At 40.2% G+C, this 23,971-nt stretch overlaps 2 protein-coding genes across 3 annotated transcripts in view; both read right to left on the bottom strand.

Moving 5' to 3' along the window:
- Window positions 1–718: 718 nt before the first annotated feature.
- rflnb (refilin B) lies at window positions 719–4,070 on the bottom strand. The gene is made up of 3 exons (XM_014968523.2): window positions 3,489–4,070; window positions 2,670–2,764; window positions 719–2,273 (listed from the first exon to the last, which is right to left on the bottom strand). Exons 1-3 carry the CDS (start codon window positions 3,687–3,689, stop codon window positions 1,955–1,957), a joined length of 615 nt encoding a protein of 204 aa, XP_014824009.2. The 5' UTR covers window positions 3,690–4,070; the 3' UTR covers window positions 719–1,954.
- Window positions 4,071–4,263: 193 nt separating this feature from the next.
- The window catches only part of vps53 (VPS53 subunit of GARP complex), a 34,034-nt gene continuing 14,326 nt past the window's right edge, over window positions 4,264–23,971 (bottom strand). The window contains exons 10-22 of one of the 2 annotated variants that reach the window (XM_014968522.2): window positions 23,796–23,938; window positions 22,016–22,157; window positions 20,659–20,757; window positions 20,481–20,575; window positions 19,175–19,417; window positions 14,494–14,641; window positions 14,261–14,343; window positions 14,077–14,155; window positions 13,632–13,780; window positions 13,469–13,538; window positions 13,231–13,368; window positions 6,651–6,755; window positions 4,264–5,741 (exon numbers count right to left, since the gene is read on the bottom strand). In XM_014968522.2, the coding sequence (XP_014824008.2) occupies window positions 5,571–5,741; window positions 6,651–6,755; window positions 13,231–13,368; window positions 13,469–13,538; window positions 13,632–13,780; window positions 14,077–14,155; window positions 14,261–14,343; window positions 14,494–14,641; window positions 19,175–19,417; window positions 20,481–20,575; window positions 20,659–20,757; window positions 22,016–22,157; window positions 23,796–23,938 (1,665 nt within the window). In that variant the 3' untranslated portion in view covers window positions 4,264–5,570. Of the gene's footprint in view, window positions 5,742–6,650; window positions 6,756–13,230; window positions 13,369–13,468; window positions 13,539–13,631; window positions 13,781–14,076; window positions 14,156–14,260; window positions 14,344–14,493; window positions 14,642–19,174; window positions 19,418–20,480; window positions 20,576–20,658; window positions 20,761–22,015; window positions 22,158–23,795; window positions 23,939–23,971 lie in introns of both variants that reach the window. The other variant, XM_014968521.2, reaches the window with a different exon arrangement.

The raw sequence follows: 23,971 nt of genomic DNA, 5'->3' as shown, positions 1-23,971 counted from the left end.
AAATGTAATCTCAGCGCCTTACACAAAGACTATCAAATATTTAAATTGCGGGAGGGCATGGATTATGCGGAACCTTTTACCCTACTGAAAGGGAAAGAACCGAAGGTGAAGACGTGCTTAAAAACGTTTCAGCTGTGTCCGGCGTACGTAGTTCAGCATGTGCTAAATAATGAGAAATAAAATGATCTGAAAATCATGAGGTAATAGTGCCTAAAAAAGCAATTATATACTTCTGGTACATGAATGGCATTAATAGATCTACACATTATACAAGTAACTAAAATAAACGGATTACACAAGAACAGACCTTGTTTGAAAATTACCTTTACATTGTACCTTCACGCTAAAGCCACAAGAGGGCACTGCAGTAGCACAAGACTGAAAAGATTGAACCCAAAGAAACAAACCCAAAGAAAATTACCCCCTTCTGAAAAATTATTTTTATTTATTTTATGCAGGATTTATGGCCGAAAAGCAGCCATAAATCCTGGTGCCATTGAAATCGTGGTGTATGTGCATTTTAGGAGCACATTCACCCTCAACATATTTCTGGCAAAACATTTAGATTTATCACACCAAGAACTGTTCTTTTAATTGATAGCATCTTACCCAAAGTTTGGATTAGAAAAGTTTAACAAGGTTTATCAGTTAAAATTGACATGCAGACAAAGTCTAATATGCAAGTGTAAGTATACGATGTTCAAACATAAAGACAAAATTTCATTTATTCAATAAGCGTTTATTTTATTCAGACATCAACCAAGTGATGGAAATGAATAAGGCACAGAAGGCATTTCAAAATAAAATGAACGACAATGGAAAGAGCATGTTAATTCATTTTTAAAAACTCACGCAGAATAAATAAAAAATTTAAAAAAAAAAAATCACACCACAATTAGTAGTGGAATGTCATAAGCCAGTGATTTATGCTATTATTAGTAAATACCTAAAAAGGGTGCCATTTGTGCTACCTGGTTAATCTAAATTTACACACTGGAAACAAACATCTTCATAGCTTTTACATCACATGAAATGGATGTGCAGATTAATGTTTATAAAGAGGGATGGAAGAGCGCTGCATTACGCCATTGACAATACTCTGCAAATAAGGAAAGATTAACAACCTGCAAGTCTTGGAAAAGAATTTTACCTACAAAGAAAGTGGATCTCATCCATTACCCATCAACTCCAACGCAACCTGTTCAACATCCCTCTCATGTCAAAGCTACTTAGACTGACACATAGACCAATTAAAAGCCCTGATGCATCTTTAAAAAGGTAATGAATGTTTAAAGAAATTAAAATGCTTTGAGTGCTTGACCAGATGCTAACGGTTGTGCTAACGGAAACGACTCATTTTGGTTCACATCTGTCCCCAGATAAAAATATCTTCTCACAGAATAAAGGAGCACACTTAATAGTACTTTCAATAAACCTACTGGGCTATAAATACATAAAAGGTCAACTTTGTAAAAATCAATTCTCATCTTTGCTGTACCAGTTCAGATCCATCCTATCCACAGTTTTGGACAGCGACTAAAAGGAAGCTGCACAAACACCACAGCAGGTCGGTGGCTAGCATCAACATTAAGCTTCAAAAGCAAACGCATCCACCTCCTCTCAGAAATAATCTCCACTCTCTGACCAAGCAGGAGCACAAAAAACATCTGATAAAACACTACAACAATAACAGCATTCGGTAGATGTTCAGGTTTCAGTGATGCATTTTAAAAAGCCCAAAGAGGAGGAGGTCTTGCTGATGACCTCCGGCCCAGAAACTACCACTCAGGTGGGCTATAAACAAAACAATAGGCCAGAGAAACGATTACCAAGTCTATAGATGTTTCTGTTTGAGAAGAGAAGCAAAAAAAATAAAAAAGTGAGCTTGAACTGACTTTCAGTGCAACTTAAGTGGGCACATCAAGACAGGATGGCCCCCTCATCTCCTCCTCCTTCACTGAAGCAGCCTCCTGCTCCCAGCCACCTCCAGCTCCACGCTGGACAAGAAGCGCCTGGACAGTCGATGGGAGTCGTAGTTCAGCTCCGTTATGTAGACTGTGCTAGTTGTCTTGGGGTAGATGATCGTGGTGCTCCTGTAGCGGTTGGGTCGATGGCGGGGCTGGAAGTCCAGCTGGGTCTTGTAGTGACGCCATGTACTGTGCGGTAAAGCCACAATTGTCTGCTGGCAGTGCTGGAGGCCCTGGCCCCTCGGCTGGAGGGCCACATTTTGGATGAAGTGACGTTCTGAGTCATAGTTCACGAATGACGTGTATCTGGAGATGAGATAAAGTGTTAGTGAACAAGCATCAAGACTTCAATCAACTACTGAACCGTAGCGAACCCGTGTTTCACCAAAAGGTCACCAGCAGTTATCCAGAGTTTATATAAAGTATGAATGGATTTAGATTTTCCCCTTGAGGCTTGCAGCCAATCAGAGCTAAATTAAGAGTAAAGTCCAATTTAAACGGCATGAAACAACTACTGTATAGTCTCTAATTTTTTTTAAATGAAAATGTTATTTTATGAATCATTTAACCTTTATTATAACAAGTACATATTTTCACCAAACTATCCAGTAAAATCTTAAGTACTTTTCAGAGCACTCCATAGGCCAGCATTGGGCCCTAGACAGCATATATACTGATTATGTTCTGATAAGGTCAACCTACCTCAGTTCTTTTGATGGTAGCAAATCAAGGGCTATGCCTTCTCCAAAGGATAGAGGCTGCAGTTGTGGGAGATTTCCACTTGTTGCAGCTGAGATCTAAATAAATAAATACATTTCTTATAAACCCACCACATGCAGAAATATCAACCTGAGGCATGAGCATCAACAAAGTTTTGCATAATTTTCTGTAGAAAGGCAGTTGGAATCATATTTGAGAAAAATGGGAGCATTTGTCTTTTATTATCCAAAATAGAATTGGGATAGCATTTATCTAGAATGTAAAATATCGAAGTCTCAACTTCACCAGCCCAAGTATTTCACACTACATTACATATAATCAAATGCAGTCTTGACTCCTAAAATACATTTCAAAAGTGCAAAAGCAGCCCTTTAAATCTAGCTCAAAATCTTTGGCTACAAACTAAATAGCACATTTCATTACAACACTAGTCACCTGCCCATAAATTTGGCATGCAAAAAGACATAGGCAACTCCTAGAGCTACAACTTATATTGGTGGAGTCCTCCTGCCACCCCAAAATTGTGCCACTCTGGGGGTGAGCCATAATGCCTATATCAAAATCATCGCCGAGTCAAATATGGTACTAATATAATCAGTAAACCGGAGCTTACAAGTATATCCTACTGGTTAAAAGATCTATAAAAAAATAAATACTTGATTGGGGAAAAAAACAAAAACATGCCCTGTGACCCGACTTAAAAGTTAGACCATTATTAAAAATTAATTAAAAAGCATGAAACATTTGAACTCTGAGTTTATAACATCGGGTATATTGTAAAGCACAGGAGATAATGCATACCAGAGAGGCCCTTCCTTCTTCCTCAGACACCAGGTTCACACCACCGGCTTTCTCTGCACCCACGGGCTGCAACCAGGCGCTTGGGCTCGGACTCGGGGGTAGACCAGAGTCCGGGCTATCGAGTCCTCTATCAGTCCTGGTGCAGCTCATATCCAGAGGATCTCCGTCTATTACATTTGGCAAGTCCAAGCTACCAACCATTTCTGGTGTTAAGTTGCTAAAAGTCCAGCTGACGCCGCCTGTGACAGAGAAAGCCTCCTAGATGTCGCGTCCCCTCGTGTTACCGCAAAAACCTCTTCCCGTTCTGAACGCAGGGCTGCAGGCTGGAAATATCATTAACCTGAGGGGGGGTTGGACTCAATCCCCGAACAGCTCCACTGCCTTTCAGCTTCCTTCACTTTAATTGTAAAGCTCCCCAGACTCCCCAAGCCTCACGCCAAACGTACAAGTTACAGTGGGAACGTTCATTTACATTTGTGCAGGAATCAAAGAGACTGCGTTAGACCAGCCACCCGCGGCTGCTCTTCAAACTTCAGGCCCCTCGAAGGGGGGCTTCCACAACCACAAACACAGGAAAGGAAACGCCTTTTCAAGCGCTGATTGGTTGGAAGATAATTGGCAAGAGGAGGCCAGGCCAGGATTTGGGAATTTTTCCAGACCTACATTGAAATTGGACCTTGTTAAGCTTAGGTTGATATGCTTTCCTGGTATTGTGCACAGCGTGCAAGTAAAACAACACCCACCTACTTAGATAGAGAGAATAAGGGGGACGGAATCAGTGGAAATGTTTTAATAACCTTGGTTTTGGAGTGTACAATTCAGACACTAGAAATAAGAAGCATGGTGAACCTGGAGGACTGGAATTAAAATAAATAGGTGCAGTAAATGAATAGTTCTCTTTATTGCAGAGACTCTTACACATGATGCATTCTCTGATAACTGATCAGACTTGTGTAACCTAATTTCTAAATATTGAACTGTTACGAAAACAAATAATTACCTGCACTTAATCACGCGTGTTGCAATATGCACACTCATGTCAAATTTTGACATTTTTCAGGTTACAACCACTAACTTCTGTGTGCGTTACTGGGAATCTGTAGACCAACACAAAGTAGTGCGTAATTGTGAAGTGGAAGTAATACGTTTTATTCATATATAAAAAACTGAAAATTCTTGCAATCATTTGTATCCCCTTTTACTGTTGATGTTCTTTAACAAACCTTCAAGCAGCAGCTATTTATACAGACATTAAATCACACATATGTGGACACCATTAAGAAACTGACTGCAATAGATTTTATCCAGGGGTATCAGAGTAGGCTGCAAACAAATGCACAGCACAATTTTCAGACTCTCAATTATGAAAAGCATTATTTTCCTTCCACATCACAGTCATGTACTACTCTATGTTGATCTAAATAACATATATGCGAGTTTGGAGCAGGAAGGGTGATAGAACATGAACAAGTTGAAAGGCTACGAATAAATTTGCAAGACATTGCATGTGATCGTCTGCTCACTGAAACAGCAGATCTGTGCCAGACGTATGTGATGATTGTAGGCCACTGCTCTTTCAACATCAACACCCGAGAGAAAAGTCCCCTTTAAAGGTGACACAAATAACATTTCAGTTCGCTCTCCTCCATGCTTAAGCAGTTCATTCAAAGATACACCATCCTCCTCTTAATATTCAGAAACAGTAAATTTAATTAACATCTTAGAATCATCCATGATTAGGTACATTAAGGAGCAGCAGGAGACACTCCGAGCAGAATTTAATCAGCAGTAGTACGTTAGGCCATCTGAGATCATTGACGTTAGTGTCACAGAAACAACAGTGGAAATTTACAGAAATACAGGACGTGCGCAACAGCAACAAACCGTTGAGGAAGTTTCTTCATAACCGAGCGTCGGACGGGTTTGTGTCATACCATCGCTTAGAAAGTTTAGCCAACTTTTTCCCCTTTCTGTAGCTCTCCGCTCTAACTGAATCGAGTCTAATGAAGTCTTTGAGACGAATAACTGCGAAACACCTAAAAGGCGCCAGCAGCGCCTGTTGTGATCAAGATCTGAGTCTCTTCACAGTCTCTTTTTGATGAGCTTCTCCAGCTTGCGGATACGAGACGACTCTTGCTCTGGGGTGGGGGCACTGAAGGACAGGGATGGGCCGCTGTCAGATCCAGAGGGCGGAGTGGGTAACCTCTGCCTGAAGAGCTCCAGCATGCTGCTTTGTTCACTGCGCTTCAGACCCTGCACACCCACACAAACCCGCACCAAAAACACAATGAGTATAAAAAGAAACAATTACAGAACATGCTTGAGGGTGTGGGTCTAGCATTCAATACCAGTTCCAGGACTTTCTCTTACGCTACCAGTTTGGGTTAATTTATAAGGAAGGGAAAAAAAAAAAAGCGTACGTAGGTTTAAAGAGCAATGAAGGGCAAAATAGCTGAACTTAAAAACTCTTAAGTGAATCAAGCTACAGCAAGATTTTATAACCTCTAAAACTGTCTGTCATGCCATTCGTATAGTTTAAAGTCCCTTTATCGAGACTCCAGAAAGAGTGACCAGATCTGTGTGGAGCACAGAGTAACCCTTCCACCTGCTGCTGCACACTGCTGGTCAGCGGGCTAAAATGCCAACAAGACATGTTAGTGGCTTGTTAAAAAAAAAAAAAAATCACTGCTTCCATTGTTATGCAGCAGACTTGTTGTACCTATGTCAAGTGAAATTTCAAGAATTGTACTGGACTTGAACATATCACAGTATGAAAGCTGGATATAATCTCAAAAGCTCCTGTAAAATGTGTGATGGAAGATGCACTTACACAACCTGTTGCTGCAACAGAATAATGCCAAGAATGTAGTCCAACAATAAATGGTAAGATTGGGGCATTAATGCACTTATTAAAATCCTCCAGTCAGACTTTTATTTCACATAAAAAAAAATCCATAATATTAAAAGAACAACAAAATTGTGAAAAGAAACGTTACATTGTTCTCACTGTTGATCAAGGACTGAAAGACTGCTTTCAACTAAAGGCTAATTTAAATTACAATTAGTCATTTTAGACCTCCTTTCAGTTCACTGGAACGAATTATCATAAACTAGGACAATAAAACGATTTATTTAAAACATGGGTAGAACCAACCAACTTGCCTTCATATCCAAAATCTTTTGGAAGGTCTCCGGGTTGCCATCGGCCAGAAGTTTGATGTAGTTATCAACGAACACCACCGGTGGTTCATGTGGAGCCATCACCACCTGTGGAAACATTTAGAGTTTATTGCAGTTTTCAACCTTTCCACTTGTTCAGTTAAGCACCATAAGACCACAAAAGAGGTCTTTGAGCAATCCCACATGGGGCCTCGGTGATCCACACACAGGACCATTTGATTTAACCAAGTCAAAGAAGCTGCATGTGAAGTCAGGATTCTGGTTTTATTTATTCTTCGTACTGCTTACATTTTCACCGTTTGCAAACCAGTTACATCATGCGTGAGCGGACAGGAAATAGTTTCACAAGAAATCTTCTCAAAATAAAAATTGATATGGGTTATGAAAAGACACAAACATTATTTATTTTTTTTTTTTACTTTATTCTTTAATAAAGTGTGACTGACAGCATCTACAGAGCTACCTGCTCACAAAATCCTCCCCTCAAGATTCCAACAACAACATGCTACATATATGAACACAAGCTTTGCATCTTTTACGCATATTAAAATCCATGAGCTGCACACGGAGCATACAGGAATCACAGCAGGACAGGAATGGAGGGAAGAGCAGGCGGGAGAGGCTCAGGATTCCCTGGAATTCTCCGTTTTCTTACGGGACCTGCTAACTGAGTGATTTACTTTGCAACTGTCCTGGAAGCGGGCCAAGAGAAAGGCCGACGGGGACCGCGGACATAAAAAAGGGAAAGAAATTGGAAGAGTTAGGAATGAAAAAGGGGCATTAAACGTTAGAGCGAGAAATGGAGAAAAATTCAGCCTGGACAGGGGTGGGGATGGGGCTGCCTTTGAAATGCTCCCCAGAAAGAAAACTTCAGAAGAAGAGAAGAAAGCTGGAGCTATGGTGGGCTGGGCTGAGAGAGTGTGGAAAACAGCCACGTCTCACAGGCATTGTGCAGGCCAGGAGAGGCCATCTCAGACAGACAGAGAGAGTCTTATGTTCTTTGAACATAACTGAGCTCTGGCTCACAACACAGCGAGCCCAAACAGATTCATTTTTTAACGCTCAAAGCAAAGAATCTGACAGCTGCTATTAGGAGACGGGATCTTTACTCAACTTTCTCTAGTGCTTCTGCTTCTTTAATGACAGGAGCTTTACATTTTATGTTGTCGCTTGCATATCTTTGCACTCGATTTGTCTTAATCACGGCTCACTACCGTTACTCATCCCTAAGGTTTTTAAGCTTTTTTTTTTTTTCTATTACTGCGACTCGTATTTGTGGCAAACCTTTGTCTTTCTTTAGTCCTCTGTTTTAGTGACATTTTCAGTGACATTTTACAGGTGGGGATTCGAGGCTCCACTGATCCCTGGGGTTGCTGTAAATATGTGTCTGGTAAACCCTTTCGCAAATCTTTCCGTGATCCAGCAGTGGCAAGCCCACACAGAATCAGAGTCCTACTTATTCTGTTGTAGCATGACATTCTTTATCTTTTACGGCTTTGTCCTCTCTTTGTCAGTCATCCTGATTGAGATTTTTTTTTTTTTGCTGTGCTTGCGACCCCAGTCCTGTTAGTAGCTTAATTCCTGCAAAGCTTTAGATGTTGGACAGATGGCCTCACGTTTACTCTGAAATACTTTGGTATACAGTGGGGTTTGAAGTGTATTCAGTGAATCTCCCATGCCAATGTCCAGTAAGTACAACTCATTGCTTCTCCACCACCATGCTTCCTAAGTGGTATGAGGTGTATGTGCCAATATGCTGTGTTTCGTGTTCTTCAAACAAAACAGTTGTTTTCTGGCTGTACAAGTGAACTTTAGTTTCATCTGTCCAAAGGACATTGGTCAGTTTAGTTTTTTCAATAGACCCATGTGCCTCAACTGGCCTGAAACTTTAGTCTTTTTTTCCTATCATGCCACTCAAAATCTTGAAACAAAGACATTTCTGGTGACTCACATCCAGGGTTTGTTCCACCTGCTCTATGACACTAAAGATCAGGACTTATAAAGACATGGCCAATTGAAAACTTGCTATTAATCCAGCAGGACCCAGACTAGAGACCTGTGGCTATGCGTTGTTGTTTGGTGGAATATTTGGCATTTATATTTGTTTATTGTGCTGTTCTGAATCTTTTAACATGCAAACAAAAGCCTGCAGAGTCTGAGATGGAGATCTGCGTTTTTTTGTTTTGCAATTTCTGAGTGTTGCACAATCTAACCTTGTGGTGATTTCGCTGAGATGTTCACTCCTTGAAAAATTGTCTTAAATGTTATTACACAAGTGAATAATCATTCTCATTGTAAAATTAACTTTGAATTATGTGGAAATGTCCTTATGACCCTTCCCAGGTTGACGGCAACAAACAATTGCTTCTATTCCTTCTTGGCATTGTGCTTATAAAAACCTGTATACTCCACACTTGCAAATTTTGAAAACCGTAGTGAACATCGCTGGATATCAGTAAATCAATTGCATTTGATTTGCAGTACCTGACTGCTACTGTTGCTTAACTTTACTTAAATCCAACTAAAGCAGCAAGGATGTATGTAGTTGCTTCTCATTACATTAATGACATTAAAACTTTCTTTTTTCTATAACTTTGTTTTCAATCCATTAAGCTCAAGCAGTCTTGCTGCAGAAAACACAATGATGCAGGGAGACAAAGCAATAGATTAGAAAGTGCACAGTTCAGAGCATGTAGCAACGGATATTTCCCAAATGAAAACAGATCATACTTATGCAACGGTGAATAAATGCTAATGCTTAGAAAAGCTGATTTGAATATCATACAAAAGGGATCAAGACTTTTGTAAATCTAATTTACCTCCCTGGATTAGCTACATATGCTCTCAAGGGTATAAAACACAACCTAAAACAATACTGCTTCAGTATAAAGCACTGGCTGGTCTGAAATTAAATAAACGTGGAGCCGGCAGCCGTGACTGTCTCACAACAAGCATTAAACACTTGTGAAGCTCCTGCAACTCTCACTCTAAAGTGTAGCTTTACTGTAAGGGTAAACCGGATTTAATTCGAGTCCAAAGCATCCTGAAGTGCAATTTGAAACCATCATTGAGTGAAGGTAGAGGAATTCCTGTGTTGACCTTCTTACAATAGGTTCGTCTTTGAGAAGTCTGAGCCCAAGGTGGAAGCAATTACCTGGGAGGAACATCAATGTTACATAAAGTCAATGGCTGAAATGCTGGCCACAAGCCACAAGTTTCTCTTTCCTCTCAGTCAAAAGCCAAAAATCATCGGAGTAAACCTGTGCTTGAGTCTTTCCGGAGAGCCTGCCACAATACTGAGAAATCATCCTTTTATCTTGGTTTAGCTTTGATAAAATACTCAAGGTACCCACTCATTTTTCATGTGAAAATCCTGCTCTTTTGAAGGCGCACAGTGCCTCAGCCCTTTTTAGCAGAATATTAAGAGCAAAAGTCCAACATTTCTCCACAACTTATTAGCAGAAATTTCTAAATCGGAAGGAAACGACGAACGGAGGAGGGAGAAATTCTGGAATTGCACTTATTACCGTTTGCTTTTTCCAGACCTGGAAACTATTTTAATCCAATATACTGTCGCTCATGAAAAAAATGTTCAACACATTACATGTGCAGCATTGCTGTATTTCAGTCGCTTGGGTTGTTTTCTGTGTCTGCCGTTGCAAAAATTGTACTCCTATAGAACGCTTGGCACTAACGATTTTCTGCTTATATCTCTTCTCGTACATAATGTCAAGCCTTCACAATGAGATTTTCTACCCTGCTTTCAGAGTAATGCACTTTAATCAATCTAAGGCCTGTATGCAGCCTTATCTCCGTCTGACTTCTTCAGAAACTGGATAGATCCATTCTAGTTAAATTGGGCCTCCAGGCAATCAAATATAAAAAAAAAAAAAGGAGTGGGCCGCTTTGAATGAATTTATGCAACCTCGAAAAGGGAAGATATGTTAAATTTGAATCAGATGAGATGAATGGAAAATAATTTATATATATTTAGGCTACTCCTGCAGAGGACCCTGTCAAAGCTTAAAGAGACCACAGAGAACAGACGGCGACACAAAACCAAATATGAAATGGTTGACAGGCGGGCTTGTCTGTGTCGGTGTCTGAGACGACGCGAGTGTGCCACAAGGCCTTCATCTAAGACAGGCTCACTTATCTCCTGGTCTCCCAGTCAAAAAGGGCTAAGGCAGCACAATCACAGCGGATCAGGCTCACTGTAAACACAAAGAAAGACCAGCCCGAGGAAGGAAAGAAGCCCTCCTGGGAGTCCAGTAAAAATCAAGGGAGCATGTGAATTTCTCTACACCCCAGAGATGGTTAATTAGGGCGTGGTTTGTGTGTGGCCGCCACATACCGGTGTCCTCCAGAGCCTCATAAGGTAATTCGGAGAAAGGCAAAATGTCTGTCCTGTGATTGCCCTCTTCGCTGGAAACATCATCCAATTTGCAATGCGGTGCACTGCATGTGTGGGAGGAGGGTGTTGTCACGAGCAGACACTCACACACACACACACACACACACACACACACACACACACACACACACACACGCGCACGCACACCTTTTCACAGGCACAACCACACGCTGGTTTTAAAGGTATATGCCTGGTCTTGGCCTGTTGCTCATTCATTAAACCAGTGCAGCTCCAGTCCTGTTTTCTTCTTGCCTCATGTGAGATAAGCTATTTTGTGGAAACATGCTCATAAAGTGCTATTGTGAGAGGGGATAAAGACACAATTAAAGGGCTATTCTGCCAAAAATAAACTCGCAGTGGATAATCTGCTCAAGTGACTAACTCGAGGCAAGCATTTAAAGCTGGCTCAGTGGTTCGACCACAAACACTGAGGGGAGAACTGTTTGTTTGGTCTGTTCTTGCTTCCCATGGTGGAACCTCGATCAATGGAAAAGCAGCCGTGATTCAGTTTAGTAGAGTCAACATGGGCATGAATGTCACCCATATTGGGCTTTTACTTATTTGAGACAATTCTTTTGTCAGGGTGAAAGGATCAAAAACAATAAACAACAAAGAAAATGCAGAGCGAAAATAAAAAATAAAGCCGACACCTTTCAATTCAACTGAAATTTGCAACCATCCAGATGTCATCTGAAATAAAGTTTCATGGTTAGACAAGAAAGATTGGATCAGTCTCAGTGACAAGAAGCATGTCTAGAGAAGTAAAGGTCACACTTACAAGCTTATGATCGCTACGGCAAATGTCAAGTTACGCCGTGGCTGAGAGGCTGTTTTGCTGGTGCATTGCATAAAGGAGACACTGCCCAGCCCAAAGAGGGCAGCACTGAGATGGTTTTAGGAAAAATATTGCAGAACTCGACACATTTCTGAGAAAATGTCAACATTTGCAGAGAAACATATAGATAGCATCTCAAGGACACATTTATGGGCCTTTTCCACTGGCTCTAAAGGTCCAGGCTCCACTCCACTAGTACTCAATAGTCTACTACCTGCAAAATTATAGTGGATTTGGGATTTAGTTACTCTTTAAGTCCCTGGAATGACCTGGAACTCAACCTTACTGAACATTTGTGGACAGTGCCCAGAAGTTGGTTTGGTGAAAATACAAGAACAACCAATTTTATTGAGCCTGACCATTTCTGAAGAACATTGCCAGAACTTGAAGTTTTTTATGTTAATAAAAATGTGTTTTTGGTGCGGTCTGCTTAGGAACATTTATCCAATATTAGTGGAGGAGTACGGTATTTATTTAGCGTTGGAGCCTGTGCATAACATCAACCCAGTGTGAATTACCAAAACTTCCAAAAATAATTTCAAATTCAAACACAACATTTTTGCTTTAAAATTCATTGAAGTTGTGTGATACATAAAGTTTACATTATAAATTAAAACAGTTGAAATAAACCATTAAAACCTAAAACGACATGATGGGTAGATGAAAACTTCTGCCTCCACTCTCTTGTACTTAGTTTTGCCAGTCTATTTTTGGTCAAAAGTCTAAAAGACTTTTTTTTTTGTCTACTTATGTTAGACAGGAAAGTCTAACATAAGTAGACCCGACAGTGAAGAGCTGACATGTTTAACCGGACATGTCAGCTCTTCACTGTCAACTCTACTAAACGGAAATACAGAAAATCTTTTTCAGGCCACACACGTAAGAAGGTTTATCTGAGAAGCCCAGCCTTTAAAGGGCACCAACCCAAAGCTCCGGTTGTAAAAACGACCAACACAGATTGAGCCACCCAAGTTAAATGTCATAAAATGTGAAGTGTCCTATAAGGTCAGCAAATCAGTAATACTGTGTTTAAGTTGGGCAGTCTTGTATATAGAGTCAAACTTAAGATCTCTTAAGAATCCACCAGTCAAACAGATGCAAAGCAATCCTGAGTTTATCCAAGAAACCTATGCTGTTTAATCCTCAGTGGCATTAAGAGATGAGGCTGAGTTTTTCCAAAATTCATTAAATAAAGCTTGCACTCATTAAATTTTTCCACACACACACCGACTTGAGAAAGAGAATGCATCTGAACAGGGCTGCTGCACAGAAGCCTAGCAAGTGATCGTCCGTACCTTAGCCCAACTCCTCACCTTAAGTATCATCTCTGCACGCGTCATGCCTTTCACTACAATCTTGGTGTAACTGGCAGGCGCCTTTCTGAGCACCTGGGAGCCTATGGATGGAAGATCCAACAAAACCGTCTTCAGGGAGTGTGTATCCAGGAGGAGCTGGTGGAGGAAAATGACCAAATAAACTTATAATGCCACGCAGTAAAATTCTCACCCGGCGGAAATGACCTCAAGAGAACTTGGAGCAAATTAAACCTACCTGCTCGGCTCCCACCATGCTGATAGGCTTACATCTGAACAAGTGGTTAATAAATTTAGGAATGAAAGAGCTAAAAAAGAAAGATAAAAGTGAAACATTTAGCTCTAACAACTTTAACGCCTTGCGTTAAGAATAAAAGAAAAAGTGCATCTGTGTGTAATACTTTGTAAACTTGATGCAAAACTGTGTGAAGTATTTTCGAGTAGAGGCAAGGTTGTCTCTGATGATGGGCACGTTTTGCTTAATGTGCATGATGATTGATGTGACGTAAGGACTCTGGTCACCCACATGCTCCACGCTCTGCCACGGCATCTGAGGGTCGCAAGAGGGAGAGAGAGAGAGAGAGTGAGCAGAAGATCTGGTCGCAAACACATCTAATCGTGCGGCTTACATGATGTGACAATCCATTTAATCTAATTACATTACAGACAAAGACAGAATTATAATGTGCTTCTGGGTGGGAGCGATAAGTTCACAAAACCACCAGAAATGCAGTGTTGTAACATCTATTGACATTACAGCTACAGGCAAAAATATGTTTATTTGTCTCTTAATGAATGGCAGCTGTTTGATTTAATTTTATTAAATCTTTGACTGTTTTTATAAACCTTGCTCATAGCACTCAGAGCGGGATCGCAGGCAGCGTCGAGATCCTGAACCAGCAGCTGGATACTGTTTGAGATCACACTGTAAAAAAGAAACAAAAACAAACAAAAAAAACCCCCAGAAAAAATTAAAATGTGGTTGTTGCACAGAAGACGAGTGCGTCTCAGCTCACTGAAAAATGCTTACGTGCTGAAAGTGTCCATCTCCCCGGTCAGATTTATTCTCTCCACCAGGACCTTATCTACTTTTTCCTTCAGCTTTTCCTCCAGCTGAAACATAAATGCACAAGAAATGTAACGCACAACAACACTTTCACTACAACCCTTCAGCTAGGGTGGCTTGAACGCGGTTGCGTATAGCATTAAACGAAACTTTGCATAAACTCTCCTGCAAATGCCAGCCATAATTTATCCACATACCTGTTGCGTGGTGGCCCGACAGTATTCTGCAGTACTAAGGATGCTGCAGATCAGGCAGAGCTCATCTACATTGAACTTCGCTGCTTCATAGCCTTCTTTTTCCTTCAGCAGGCTGGTGATGGTGAGACCCCCGCTGTTACTGCTGGATCTGGACATGTTGGGGGGAAAAAAAAAAACAGCAAAAAGAGAAAGAGCAAAAAAGCAAAGGGATTAGGATTCAGAAAGCATTATTAATTTATTTGAATTAGTTGTTTTTTTTTAACTCAAAGCATGTACAACCTGAGAAATTGACTGGCAGGCAAAAACTCCACATCCATAAATGACGAAGTGGTAAAAAAAGTAAAAAACTAAGCTTGTCACACAAAACGTCTACACCTAATAGATAATGAATGTTTAGGTTATAATGGATCTCGAGACTGGCATGAAAATAAATCTAATAGTGTATCAGGGTTCATATGATTCTTCACAAGTTACCGAAGTGCTGAGGTAACAAGAGAAACAAGTTGATACGCAACTATTAAGAACGTGGGAGCAAAATGATTCGTTTACAGATACAAAAGGGCAAGAAGGTTGGGAGAAAATGGCAGCACGTCAGTATAAAACAAGAGTTTGAAATGACCTGAAGCCTTTCCAGCCAGCAAGTCTTTTTGTTTAACTAAAATAAACATCGTATTTGACCTTAACTCTTAATTCAGCACACACTCATTGCATCAGAGACAAACCCCGGTAACCTCTGTCAGGAGCATGTGAAGCACTTAGGGTGTCAAACCGGCACAAATGTTCGGTGTGAACCACTTAAAAAGCTTCATAATTAGTCTCTCCATCAAATTGTACTAACATTTCTAACCTATCATTTTAGGTGGGTCCAACTGTAACTGCTGGTGGAACTGTCATCCGTTGTTGATAAAAAGGTAAGTGCAATGTTCAGCTGCGCAAACCGAACAGTGGAGTTGATCTGGAGAGGTGGCTAATTTGGAGCACACCGGCAGAGATTATTTGCGGATTCGCTTATATTGGGGCTCGGTAGTAATAATCAACAATAGCCGCTTATGTGTGCTGATTGTTAATCAAGTTGAGGCCGAGCTGGAGAGGAAACACTGCAGTTTCCTGAGATGGGGGTCGGCTTTACCACGAGTTTCCTTTTTTAAAATTCTAGCCTCTGCCAAATGTTTTTTTTTTTTTCAGGTGAAGTACATTTTTTTTGTAAATGAACAATACAAACTAATTTCAAGGTTCAAGTCCTCTTTACTAATGAAGCATGACATATATTTTGTAAAACTACAATCGAGTTAAAGTAATGCAGAAAAAGCTGCATGTGTTTTAGGACTGAACTTACTTGTAGTAACATTTGCATTTAAATAATTGTCATTAAGTCTTTTACTGAGGAAACCAAAGCTAAGTCCATATTTACATAGTATGAAAAGTTTTCTGCCTGTTTAGGTCATTTATTTTAAGCAATTCAGTATTTTTAATTAAATCTACAATGACAGGTTTTGATATCCTGACCAGTGACAATTTCCTTTGGATTGTTTTTCTTCCATCTGACAATCACAAATCAGAGTCAATCAAACCAAAAACCGCCAACTCCAATCTCTGGACTACTGACTGTAGAAACTAACTAAAGTGTTAGAAATGCTAGATGAGACTACAGTCAGAAAACACATATTTTGTTTTAGAAACATAATAATTTCCCAGATTAAACTGATCTTGACAAAATGAAAGATAATTCTCCATGAATGCATCAGTGTTTTATGAAGAAAATCATGTAATAAAGATTTTGTTGGTAATTTCAGGGGGATTTTTGCTTAATTTTGGAATAATACAACATCCTATTAAGGAAATTAACTCAATATTATTTTGTCTAATGGAACTATAAAAAAATAATTCTTGTGCCGTTAGTCTTGAGTATAAAGATGGTTTCCCATTGTGAACATTTCCACAACAAGATGTTTAATAGTTAATGTCAAACCAAAGATCCCCCACCCCTTCCTTACAGGCTACATTGCCCTCTCTTTCTTCTAATGTCTCAAAAATATATAAATATTTTTTTTAACTACAGGTAAAAATGACATTTTTTAATAACTTGGCCACAAGGAACATAATTATACACAGATGCAAAAAAACGGGGTCCAAAGAGGCCACACTGGCGACACAATATTAATAAACGTCATAACACAGACGTGGGCAAAACCACAACATAGTTCAAGCTCCTTTTGAGGGCCCCTTTCAAAACCTCACAAAACTAATTCACAGCACACCCCCACTTGATGGGTGTCTGCAAGTGTGTGGATTTCTAAAGAGTCTGAGTGCATCCATGACAGTATTTGTATACGGCTCAGAATATGGCATGCATTAGTTGCAAACACAATGCTGTAATTAGGGTGCAGGAATATCTCAGTCCGGGTGTGTGTGTGTGTATGCGAGTGTGTGTGCACCACAGCCTAGCTGGGGATGATTTCTGATGTGGCCAATGAGCCAAAGATGTTTTCGCTGGTAGCATATTAGGCTTTGCCACAACATAACCAACTCCAGATCGCTCATGGCATGCCATCCCTTATCCCTCAAACGCAGTGAAGACAGAACATGGTGGTTTCACATATAACTTCAAACCAGGCCTGCAATTTGCCAAAAAGAACGAACAAACACGGGCGTGGCAGGCTCAAACAAATGAGTTTGTTACCATCTAGAAAATTGCAAATTCCCAAAGCTGGGCTTGTTTACAGTGTGGGCGCAAATTCAGTTCTAAACAGCATTTCCAAAAACATCCTCACAGCATTTGAGGTGTTTTGTTTAACAAGTTGTTTACTGAAGTGTTGTAGTTATCATTATGTTAACCGTTAAAGCTAAACAAGAGTTTAAAAAAAAAAAAAAGCTGCAGCCATGAGTTATCCTAATTGAATGAAGTGTCATTATAAATGCACCCCAATCAAAACCTGCCCAAAACCCATAGTGAGGTAGTTGTTATTATGTATAACTTAGTCATTTGAGTCAGCTGTGTCTCAAATAACTGATTTGAGACACAGCTGATGTGAAGCTAAAACCCACAGGACAGAAGATCTCGAGAACCAGGGTTGGAGACCAATGGAGTAGCTTATATAGAAAATATAATAGCTTTGAGAAGTGTTTAGTAATTAGTTAATTTATTTTTGTAACTTTTTTGAAAAAGAAAAAAAAAGTGCACCATACACTTTACTTTTACTGGAATAATATTTAAAACTATAATTTTTTATTGCAATCTTTCAAATGTCAGAGTTTGTACCTTTTTTTTAAAAGTTTCTCTGATTATTATTATTATTTTTTTTACAAATTAGGTCAGAGGTTAAGATCAGACAGCTATTTACTGTTTGAGCAGCCTAGTTAGCAAATACTTTGACTGGAATCATTTTTGAATGACTACTTTTTACTTGTACTTGAATAAACATATATTTAGGTAAAGCAACTGTTGAGGACAAGTTTTGGCTACTCTACCCACCTCTGACAGCTAAAATCACAAACTACCAGATTAATCCCATTTTCTGGTTCAATTTGATTAACGCCAAACCCATAGAATCAAGTTTTCACTTAAATCAAACCTTTCTCACAACGTGAAGTAGGAACTGTCAACGCGTCGCCTCATATCCTGATTTAAATACAGTTTCAGCGCTAATACCACTGAAGCACACAAAGGCCCATCTTATATCTGAAACAAGTAACCTCAATGATCCTTAACTTTTTGGAAAATGGCTGTCCCGCTGCATCTGGAATAAAACTAACACAGAATTTGAGAAAATGAACATCATGCTGACAGTCAAATATGGTGGAGGTATTTGAGTTATGCAGCAGAGAAATGACTGGAAGCCCGACAAAGGTTCTGGCTTTTCTCAGTCAAAGCCTGAACTTCAGTTCCATTGTAAGTAATGTGCCACCACATTACCTCAAGAAGACCATTCATGTTTGGACCCGAATTCTAATAAAGCGATGTAAAACACTCAGTGCTGGTCAAACCCTAGTTAAGCAAATACTTCATGTCAGCTGCTGCCCCCAAGGGCGACACAAGCAGTTATTAGGTTTAAGGGATAATCTCTTTATCACACAGGGCCACGTTTTATGTGTTTAAATAATCTTTTCATATTAATCACTGACCTGGAACATTTAAGTGTGATCGAGAAGCAAAAGCAGAAGAAATCTGCATGCACATAGTTATTCAAAGTACTGTGTATGATTACTCAAGGTTTGCTTTGAAGTTACAGAGTTAATATTTTTATGTTTTTAATATCTTATATTAGTGATTAGCATGATAAGGATGGCTAGTTTTACCAAAACACTTCTGAGATTTCCAAATCTTCCATATGGACAGAAGTTGAAGAACTAAAATGATTAAACAGATCCACTTTCTTGTCATCAGGTCTTTGTCTCTTGTAGCCTAGGTGGAACGCCAACTCATACAGAATATGCCTGATTTTGAATGCTCATTGGTAACCGCATCCACACTGAAGAGTGTTGCCATTGACAGCATTCAGGTATCTTACACTCAGTGATTATATTTCTGAGTTCTCGCCTGAACGGTCACCAGTCAGACAAAGTTGAGCTGAAAATGATTGGATTTGGTTTATCAGCTGATTTCTTAAAGTTTCTCCAGACATTTTTTTAATTGATCAAACAAACAAACAAACAAACAAAACATTAAATAAAGCGCTCTCACTTTGGCAGGTTGCCAGAAAGGATTTTCCAGGCGTATTCTCTGAGGAACTTCTGGAAGATTGTTGTGAGGGCGATCATGGGTTCCCCAGTGCTCAGTTGGGAACACTGGACCATACACTTCTTGTAGTAAACGAAGAGGTCGGCACAGCTGGGCAGCACTGCGCCACCCTCCTCGGTCCCTGCCTTGGGTGGGCCTTGTGCTCGGAAATCAGCCACAAAACGGTCAATCAATTCTCCAAGGTTCCTGCAGATAAAGAGACAGTTAGCCAAAGCCACACAGGTTTTAAAGAGACGCACGCACGCGCACGCGCACACACACACACACGCACGCACGCACGCACGCACGCACGCACGCACGCACACACACACACACACACGTAAGCAGCAAAATTAGGGCCATTTCAAATGAATTAATTATATAAAAACATTAAAGACATATGATGAGTCCTTATAAATAAATAACAAGCAGAGAGGCTGAGAGCCAACTGGATAAATATACAAGAAAGTGTTACTTGTGCCAAATTTTCTGTGCTGCCAGTTGTTGTGGCCCAGTTCTCCTGAATCAGGCAAATAAAGCCAAGGACATAACAAGCAGGCCACTGTTCTCCTCAGCAACGTCCCACTGGGTACAAGCTGATTTGGCCTCTGCTTTTTGGACTGAACTGAAATGAGGTTGTAGCTGTAGCTGCCTTATGGGTCAATCCTGTCCCCTTTGGACAGGACAAACAGCATTTTAGGCTCCTCAGATTTGCATACGACTCTTTCCGGTTACAGAAAATATTGGCAGAATTAAGGAGGGGGACGGACTGAAAGGGAACTGAAGTTTTGTGGTTAAAATTTGCAGAGGTGGTTGTTCAAAAACTAACAGTGCAGAAATAAGCAACAAAATAATAGTTTTTTGGTTTTTTTTTAAATGAGAAAATAGAAAAGACTGAAACATGAATCAGACAAAAGAAGAGGCAATCTAAAGAAAAAAAAAGGAAAGAAAGGAGAAAGAGGTGGGAAAGAAAACAGGCATATCTGCTGTGACAGCATTTATTCACCCTCCCTCTCTCTTTCTTTCAGTCTCTGTGGTTGTGCAGCTAATGGGAAACATTTCTGCCACAGCGGAGACAGAAGCATGCAGAGGAACAAGAGCTGGAGAGGCAGGAGGAGGTGAAGCAGAATAACAGGACAAGGGGCTGATTGATGAGCAGCGAGTCCAAAAAGCATTCACGGGCCAGCTTTACATACAACCTGCTCTCAAATCTGGCGTTTGCACCCTAACCCACTTCAGTGCCCTCTGCTGTTATGAGTGTGTCGCTCACTTGTCTTGGGACTCAATGTAGACGTAGAGATGAGGCTCAAAACACTTGGAGATGATGCCATGGAATGGATTGTCGGGGGCTTTGGGCTTCCTCGGCTGAAAAAGACAGAAGATTCAAAAAGTGTTCAGCGATCCGACTCTTTTGAAGTTGATATAAATTTTAGGCGACTTCAACTTACCTTAGCAAGATCTTCATCCTTTTCTGATCCCGCATCTTCCCCCGTATCGTCCTCTAAAAATGGGTTAGTTTGAGCTAGTGGGCTATCTGGTCTCTTCTGCTGCTGTAAAAATATATAACACAACCTCTGTACTAATCTCTAATGCACATTTTGTAAAGACAAGCTTTCATTGTAGTTAGAATAGTCAAGGTTTCAGCACTTTCCAATAGCTCACTTGCTGTGGTGCTTTAATCATAGATTTATATAATTCAACTCCACTAAATTACTGGCCGAAACACACAGCTTACTGGGCATGGGTCTGAAGTGAGTTCACTGCAGACAAAAAGGGCTTCTGTGAAGCTTTAACTCTATAAGGTCAGGACGAGGTTGGCCTACTTGGCCATAACTAATCATGCCCCCATTATCTGTTTTCACTGCAACCGTCACTTCCCCCTTCACGCAAAAGACATGACCTGGATTAAAAGGTGTCTTCAGGCGTCAAAAATGTTGAGGATGAGAACAGAATTGAAAGGTAAAAACAGCTATTTCATTTCAACACTTTTCCAGTGCAAACAATAATAATAATAATAATAATAATAATAATAATAAAATAAAAAATAAAAAACATACGGGATTTTACAGATTCATTCAATCTGAAAAGTGTTGTGTGCACACGTTTTTTATTTTAAATGTTGATTCTAAATGAAAACTAATGCAAGCAAATGCCTTCACAAGTCACCTCAGTATACAATATCTGTTCAATGAAGGCCTCAGGGGTTTGTTAGAGAAAATCAGTGAACAAACAGCATCATAAATATCAAGAAAGCAGACAGATTAGGGAGAAAGTTAAGGCAGAGTTAGATTTTAAACAAACCTATCTCAAGCTTTGAACCTGCTACAGAGCAATGTTCAATCTACCATCTGAAAGTGGACCCTAACAAGACTTCTCTAATCTGTTTGGCTGGGCTAAAGGGGGGATTAATCAGAGCGATAACTCTGGAGGAGCTGGAAAGATCCTCAGCACAGATAGGAAAATCTGTGGACAGTAGAGCCATTAATTGCACACAACACATCTGGCTTTATGGGAGGAAGAAAGTCGTAGTACACAGACAAAGCCAACATGTGACCAACTATTTGGCCGACACGTATTGGATAACAAGCTATATCAACGCCACACAACGCCTGAACACACGTTTCTTACTTTGTAAAAATGATGGCATTAGTGTTTGCATTACTTTCCGATGTAACATTACTGTGAGTAAACAGTGCATTTGACTTTTGATTGAATATTCCAGTTGGACACTCCTTTTCTGAGGAGATAATAGTGTTTGGATTAAGCAGACAGAGTTTTTATTGTGACTGTGGAAACTTTTCTTACCCCAGGTGTGTCCGTTAAGGTGCATCCTGTGAAGCGCTTGGCCAGCAAACCCTCAAAGTTTGTCGTCCTCTGGATAGCGAACAGAAGCAGTTTGACTTCAATTTCCTTTGCCCGTGTTCGCATCACCTTGGCTAGTTCCACCCTTTTCAAACACACACAACAGGAACTTGTAGATGGCTTCAAAAAGGGTGTTTCTTTGCAACTTGCCCAGGCACAGTCATTCAAATGCTCCACCAGGTGTTTGCTAATTGCTGCTGGCTAATCTGAAGGAACTGGCTGGGGGAGCGGCAGAGGAGGGCTGTTCTGTGAGGCAGAAACTCAGAACTTTGGAAACTGCAGCTCTGAGGAGAAGCTGCACCCGGAAAGCGGCGCTGGGTCCACACAGGTGTTTTGAATAGAAAAAAATGGCTGCCGCGGAAAATCCAGGTATGTTTTTGATGAGGGAATAAGATTATAACATGATGTAAAGTTTAAAAAAAAGACAATTTTCCACAATACTGCGGTATTAATAATCTGCTGAGGAGAACTGCCTTATCTCAGTGTTGCTTGATCATAGCATGACACCAAGGAAAAGGATAAAACCGACTCGAAAAACGCATGGTCGTTATGGTCATTGTGGTTTGGTCAATACTAAAATGTCAGAGTCTTCTTGGAAACGATGCTGATGGGCCTTTTTGCACACTGTGTCAAAATTGGTTTAAAGGTTTAGTTTACCATCTTTAACTGTCCCAAGATATTTGTAAGACTGCACTCTCTCAATGTCTTAAACTTTGATTAGAGTGACCAATGCACATGTCAAATTGTTTTAATTCAAAGGCACTCACAGTGATTGTGTAAAACGTTTTAGAAATATAAAAACGTAACTAATCTAAAATGAGGCGCAACAGTTGTTTACAAAATCATGGTTTCCTTTTCAGTTCGTTTTCTCATTTCATGTTACCACCGTTGATGCCACTTTGTTCTAAATACAACTTTTTCCCCCAGCTATCCACGTTGAGTATTCCTCTATCTCTAGTTAGACCTTCTGCAGATGATACTTGCAATTTTCCTTCATTCAAGCCACTTTTGAACAACCTGTTACAGGCAGAACTGTTGCCTTTATCCCACTTTGATGGTCTGTGTGAGAGGCACCGACATGAAATTGGAGAAAAACTGTTTGTGAGCCTTGACGTTAACAGAGGAAGAATTCACAGAACTGAACAGAGAGGGCACAGAAGCTGTTGTGTTGCAATGTCAGACTTCTGGTTTCAAAATGTCAGTACGCTTTAAAAAAAAAAAAGCACAAGAGGGGGTTGCATTACAACAATTTAGCTTGACTTAGTGAGAGCCAGCAATGGCGGCAAAATGACAGAGTCATCCGAGTGGTTTTATGGTGAAAGGAGCTTCGGTTGCAGCCAGAAGCAACACAGAGAGGCCAAAGCCGCTGCGTACTTTCAAGCACGCAGAGGCTTGAAAAGTTGAGGGAAAAGATGGAGAAGTATCAACACTGGGTCAGTGCTTATGTGGGCCATTGACTTCAACTGCTGAAAAAAAATAATTCTACTCATTTCAGGAGTAGAAACTCATCAGCATTTCAGATCAATTCATAATGCAAATGATTGGAAATGACAAATTTCTTCAATGTCTGTGCATTATTTGTTTTACTGTTTCCTCTCACTTTCTTCCCTCTTTCTCTGTATAAATGATTAGCACTTAGAGCAGTCATAAACTATGCAATTAATTCCCCATGCTTTGTTTGAACACCCGTGATTTTTGTGGGTTTTGTTGGTTTTTTTTTTACTTGGTGATGTGGCAGAACTCCACAGCAATTCGCTCCGTCATGCACCACTCTTCAGGAAACATGCGGCCATATTTTTCCTCGTAGTCTACCAGCTGTCGCTTGATCCAAGCATAGCGGCGATCAATCTTATCCAGCCAGGCGACCTAAAAAACAGAGGACAATAAATAAGCTTTTTA

The sequence above is a fragment of the Poecilia mexicana genome, unplaced genomic scaffold (assembly GCF_051168715.1).
Source record: "Poecilia mexicana isolate PSO_F unplaced genomic scaffold, ASM5116871v1 scaffold_13, whole genome shotgun sequence".
Classification (NCBI taxonomy): Eukaryota; Metazoa; Chordata; class Actinopteri; order Cyprinodontiformes; family Poeciliidae; genus Poecilia; species Poecilia mexicana.
The sequence above is the reverse complement of the archived record's forward strand: the minus strand, read 5'-3'. Positions and strand labels throughout refer to the sequence as shown.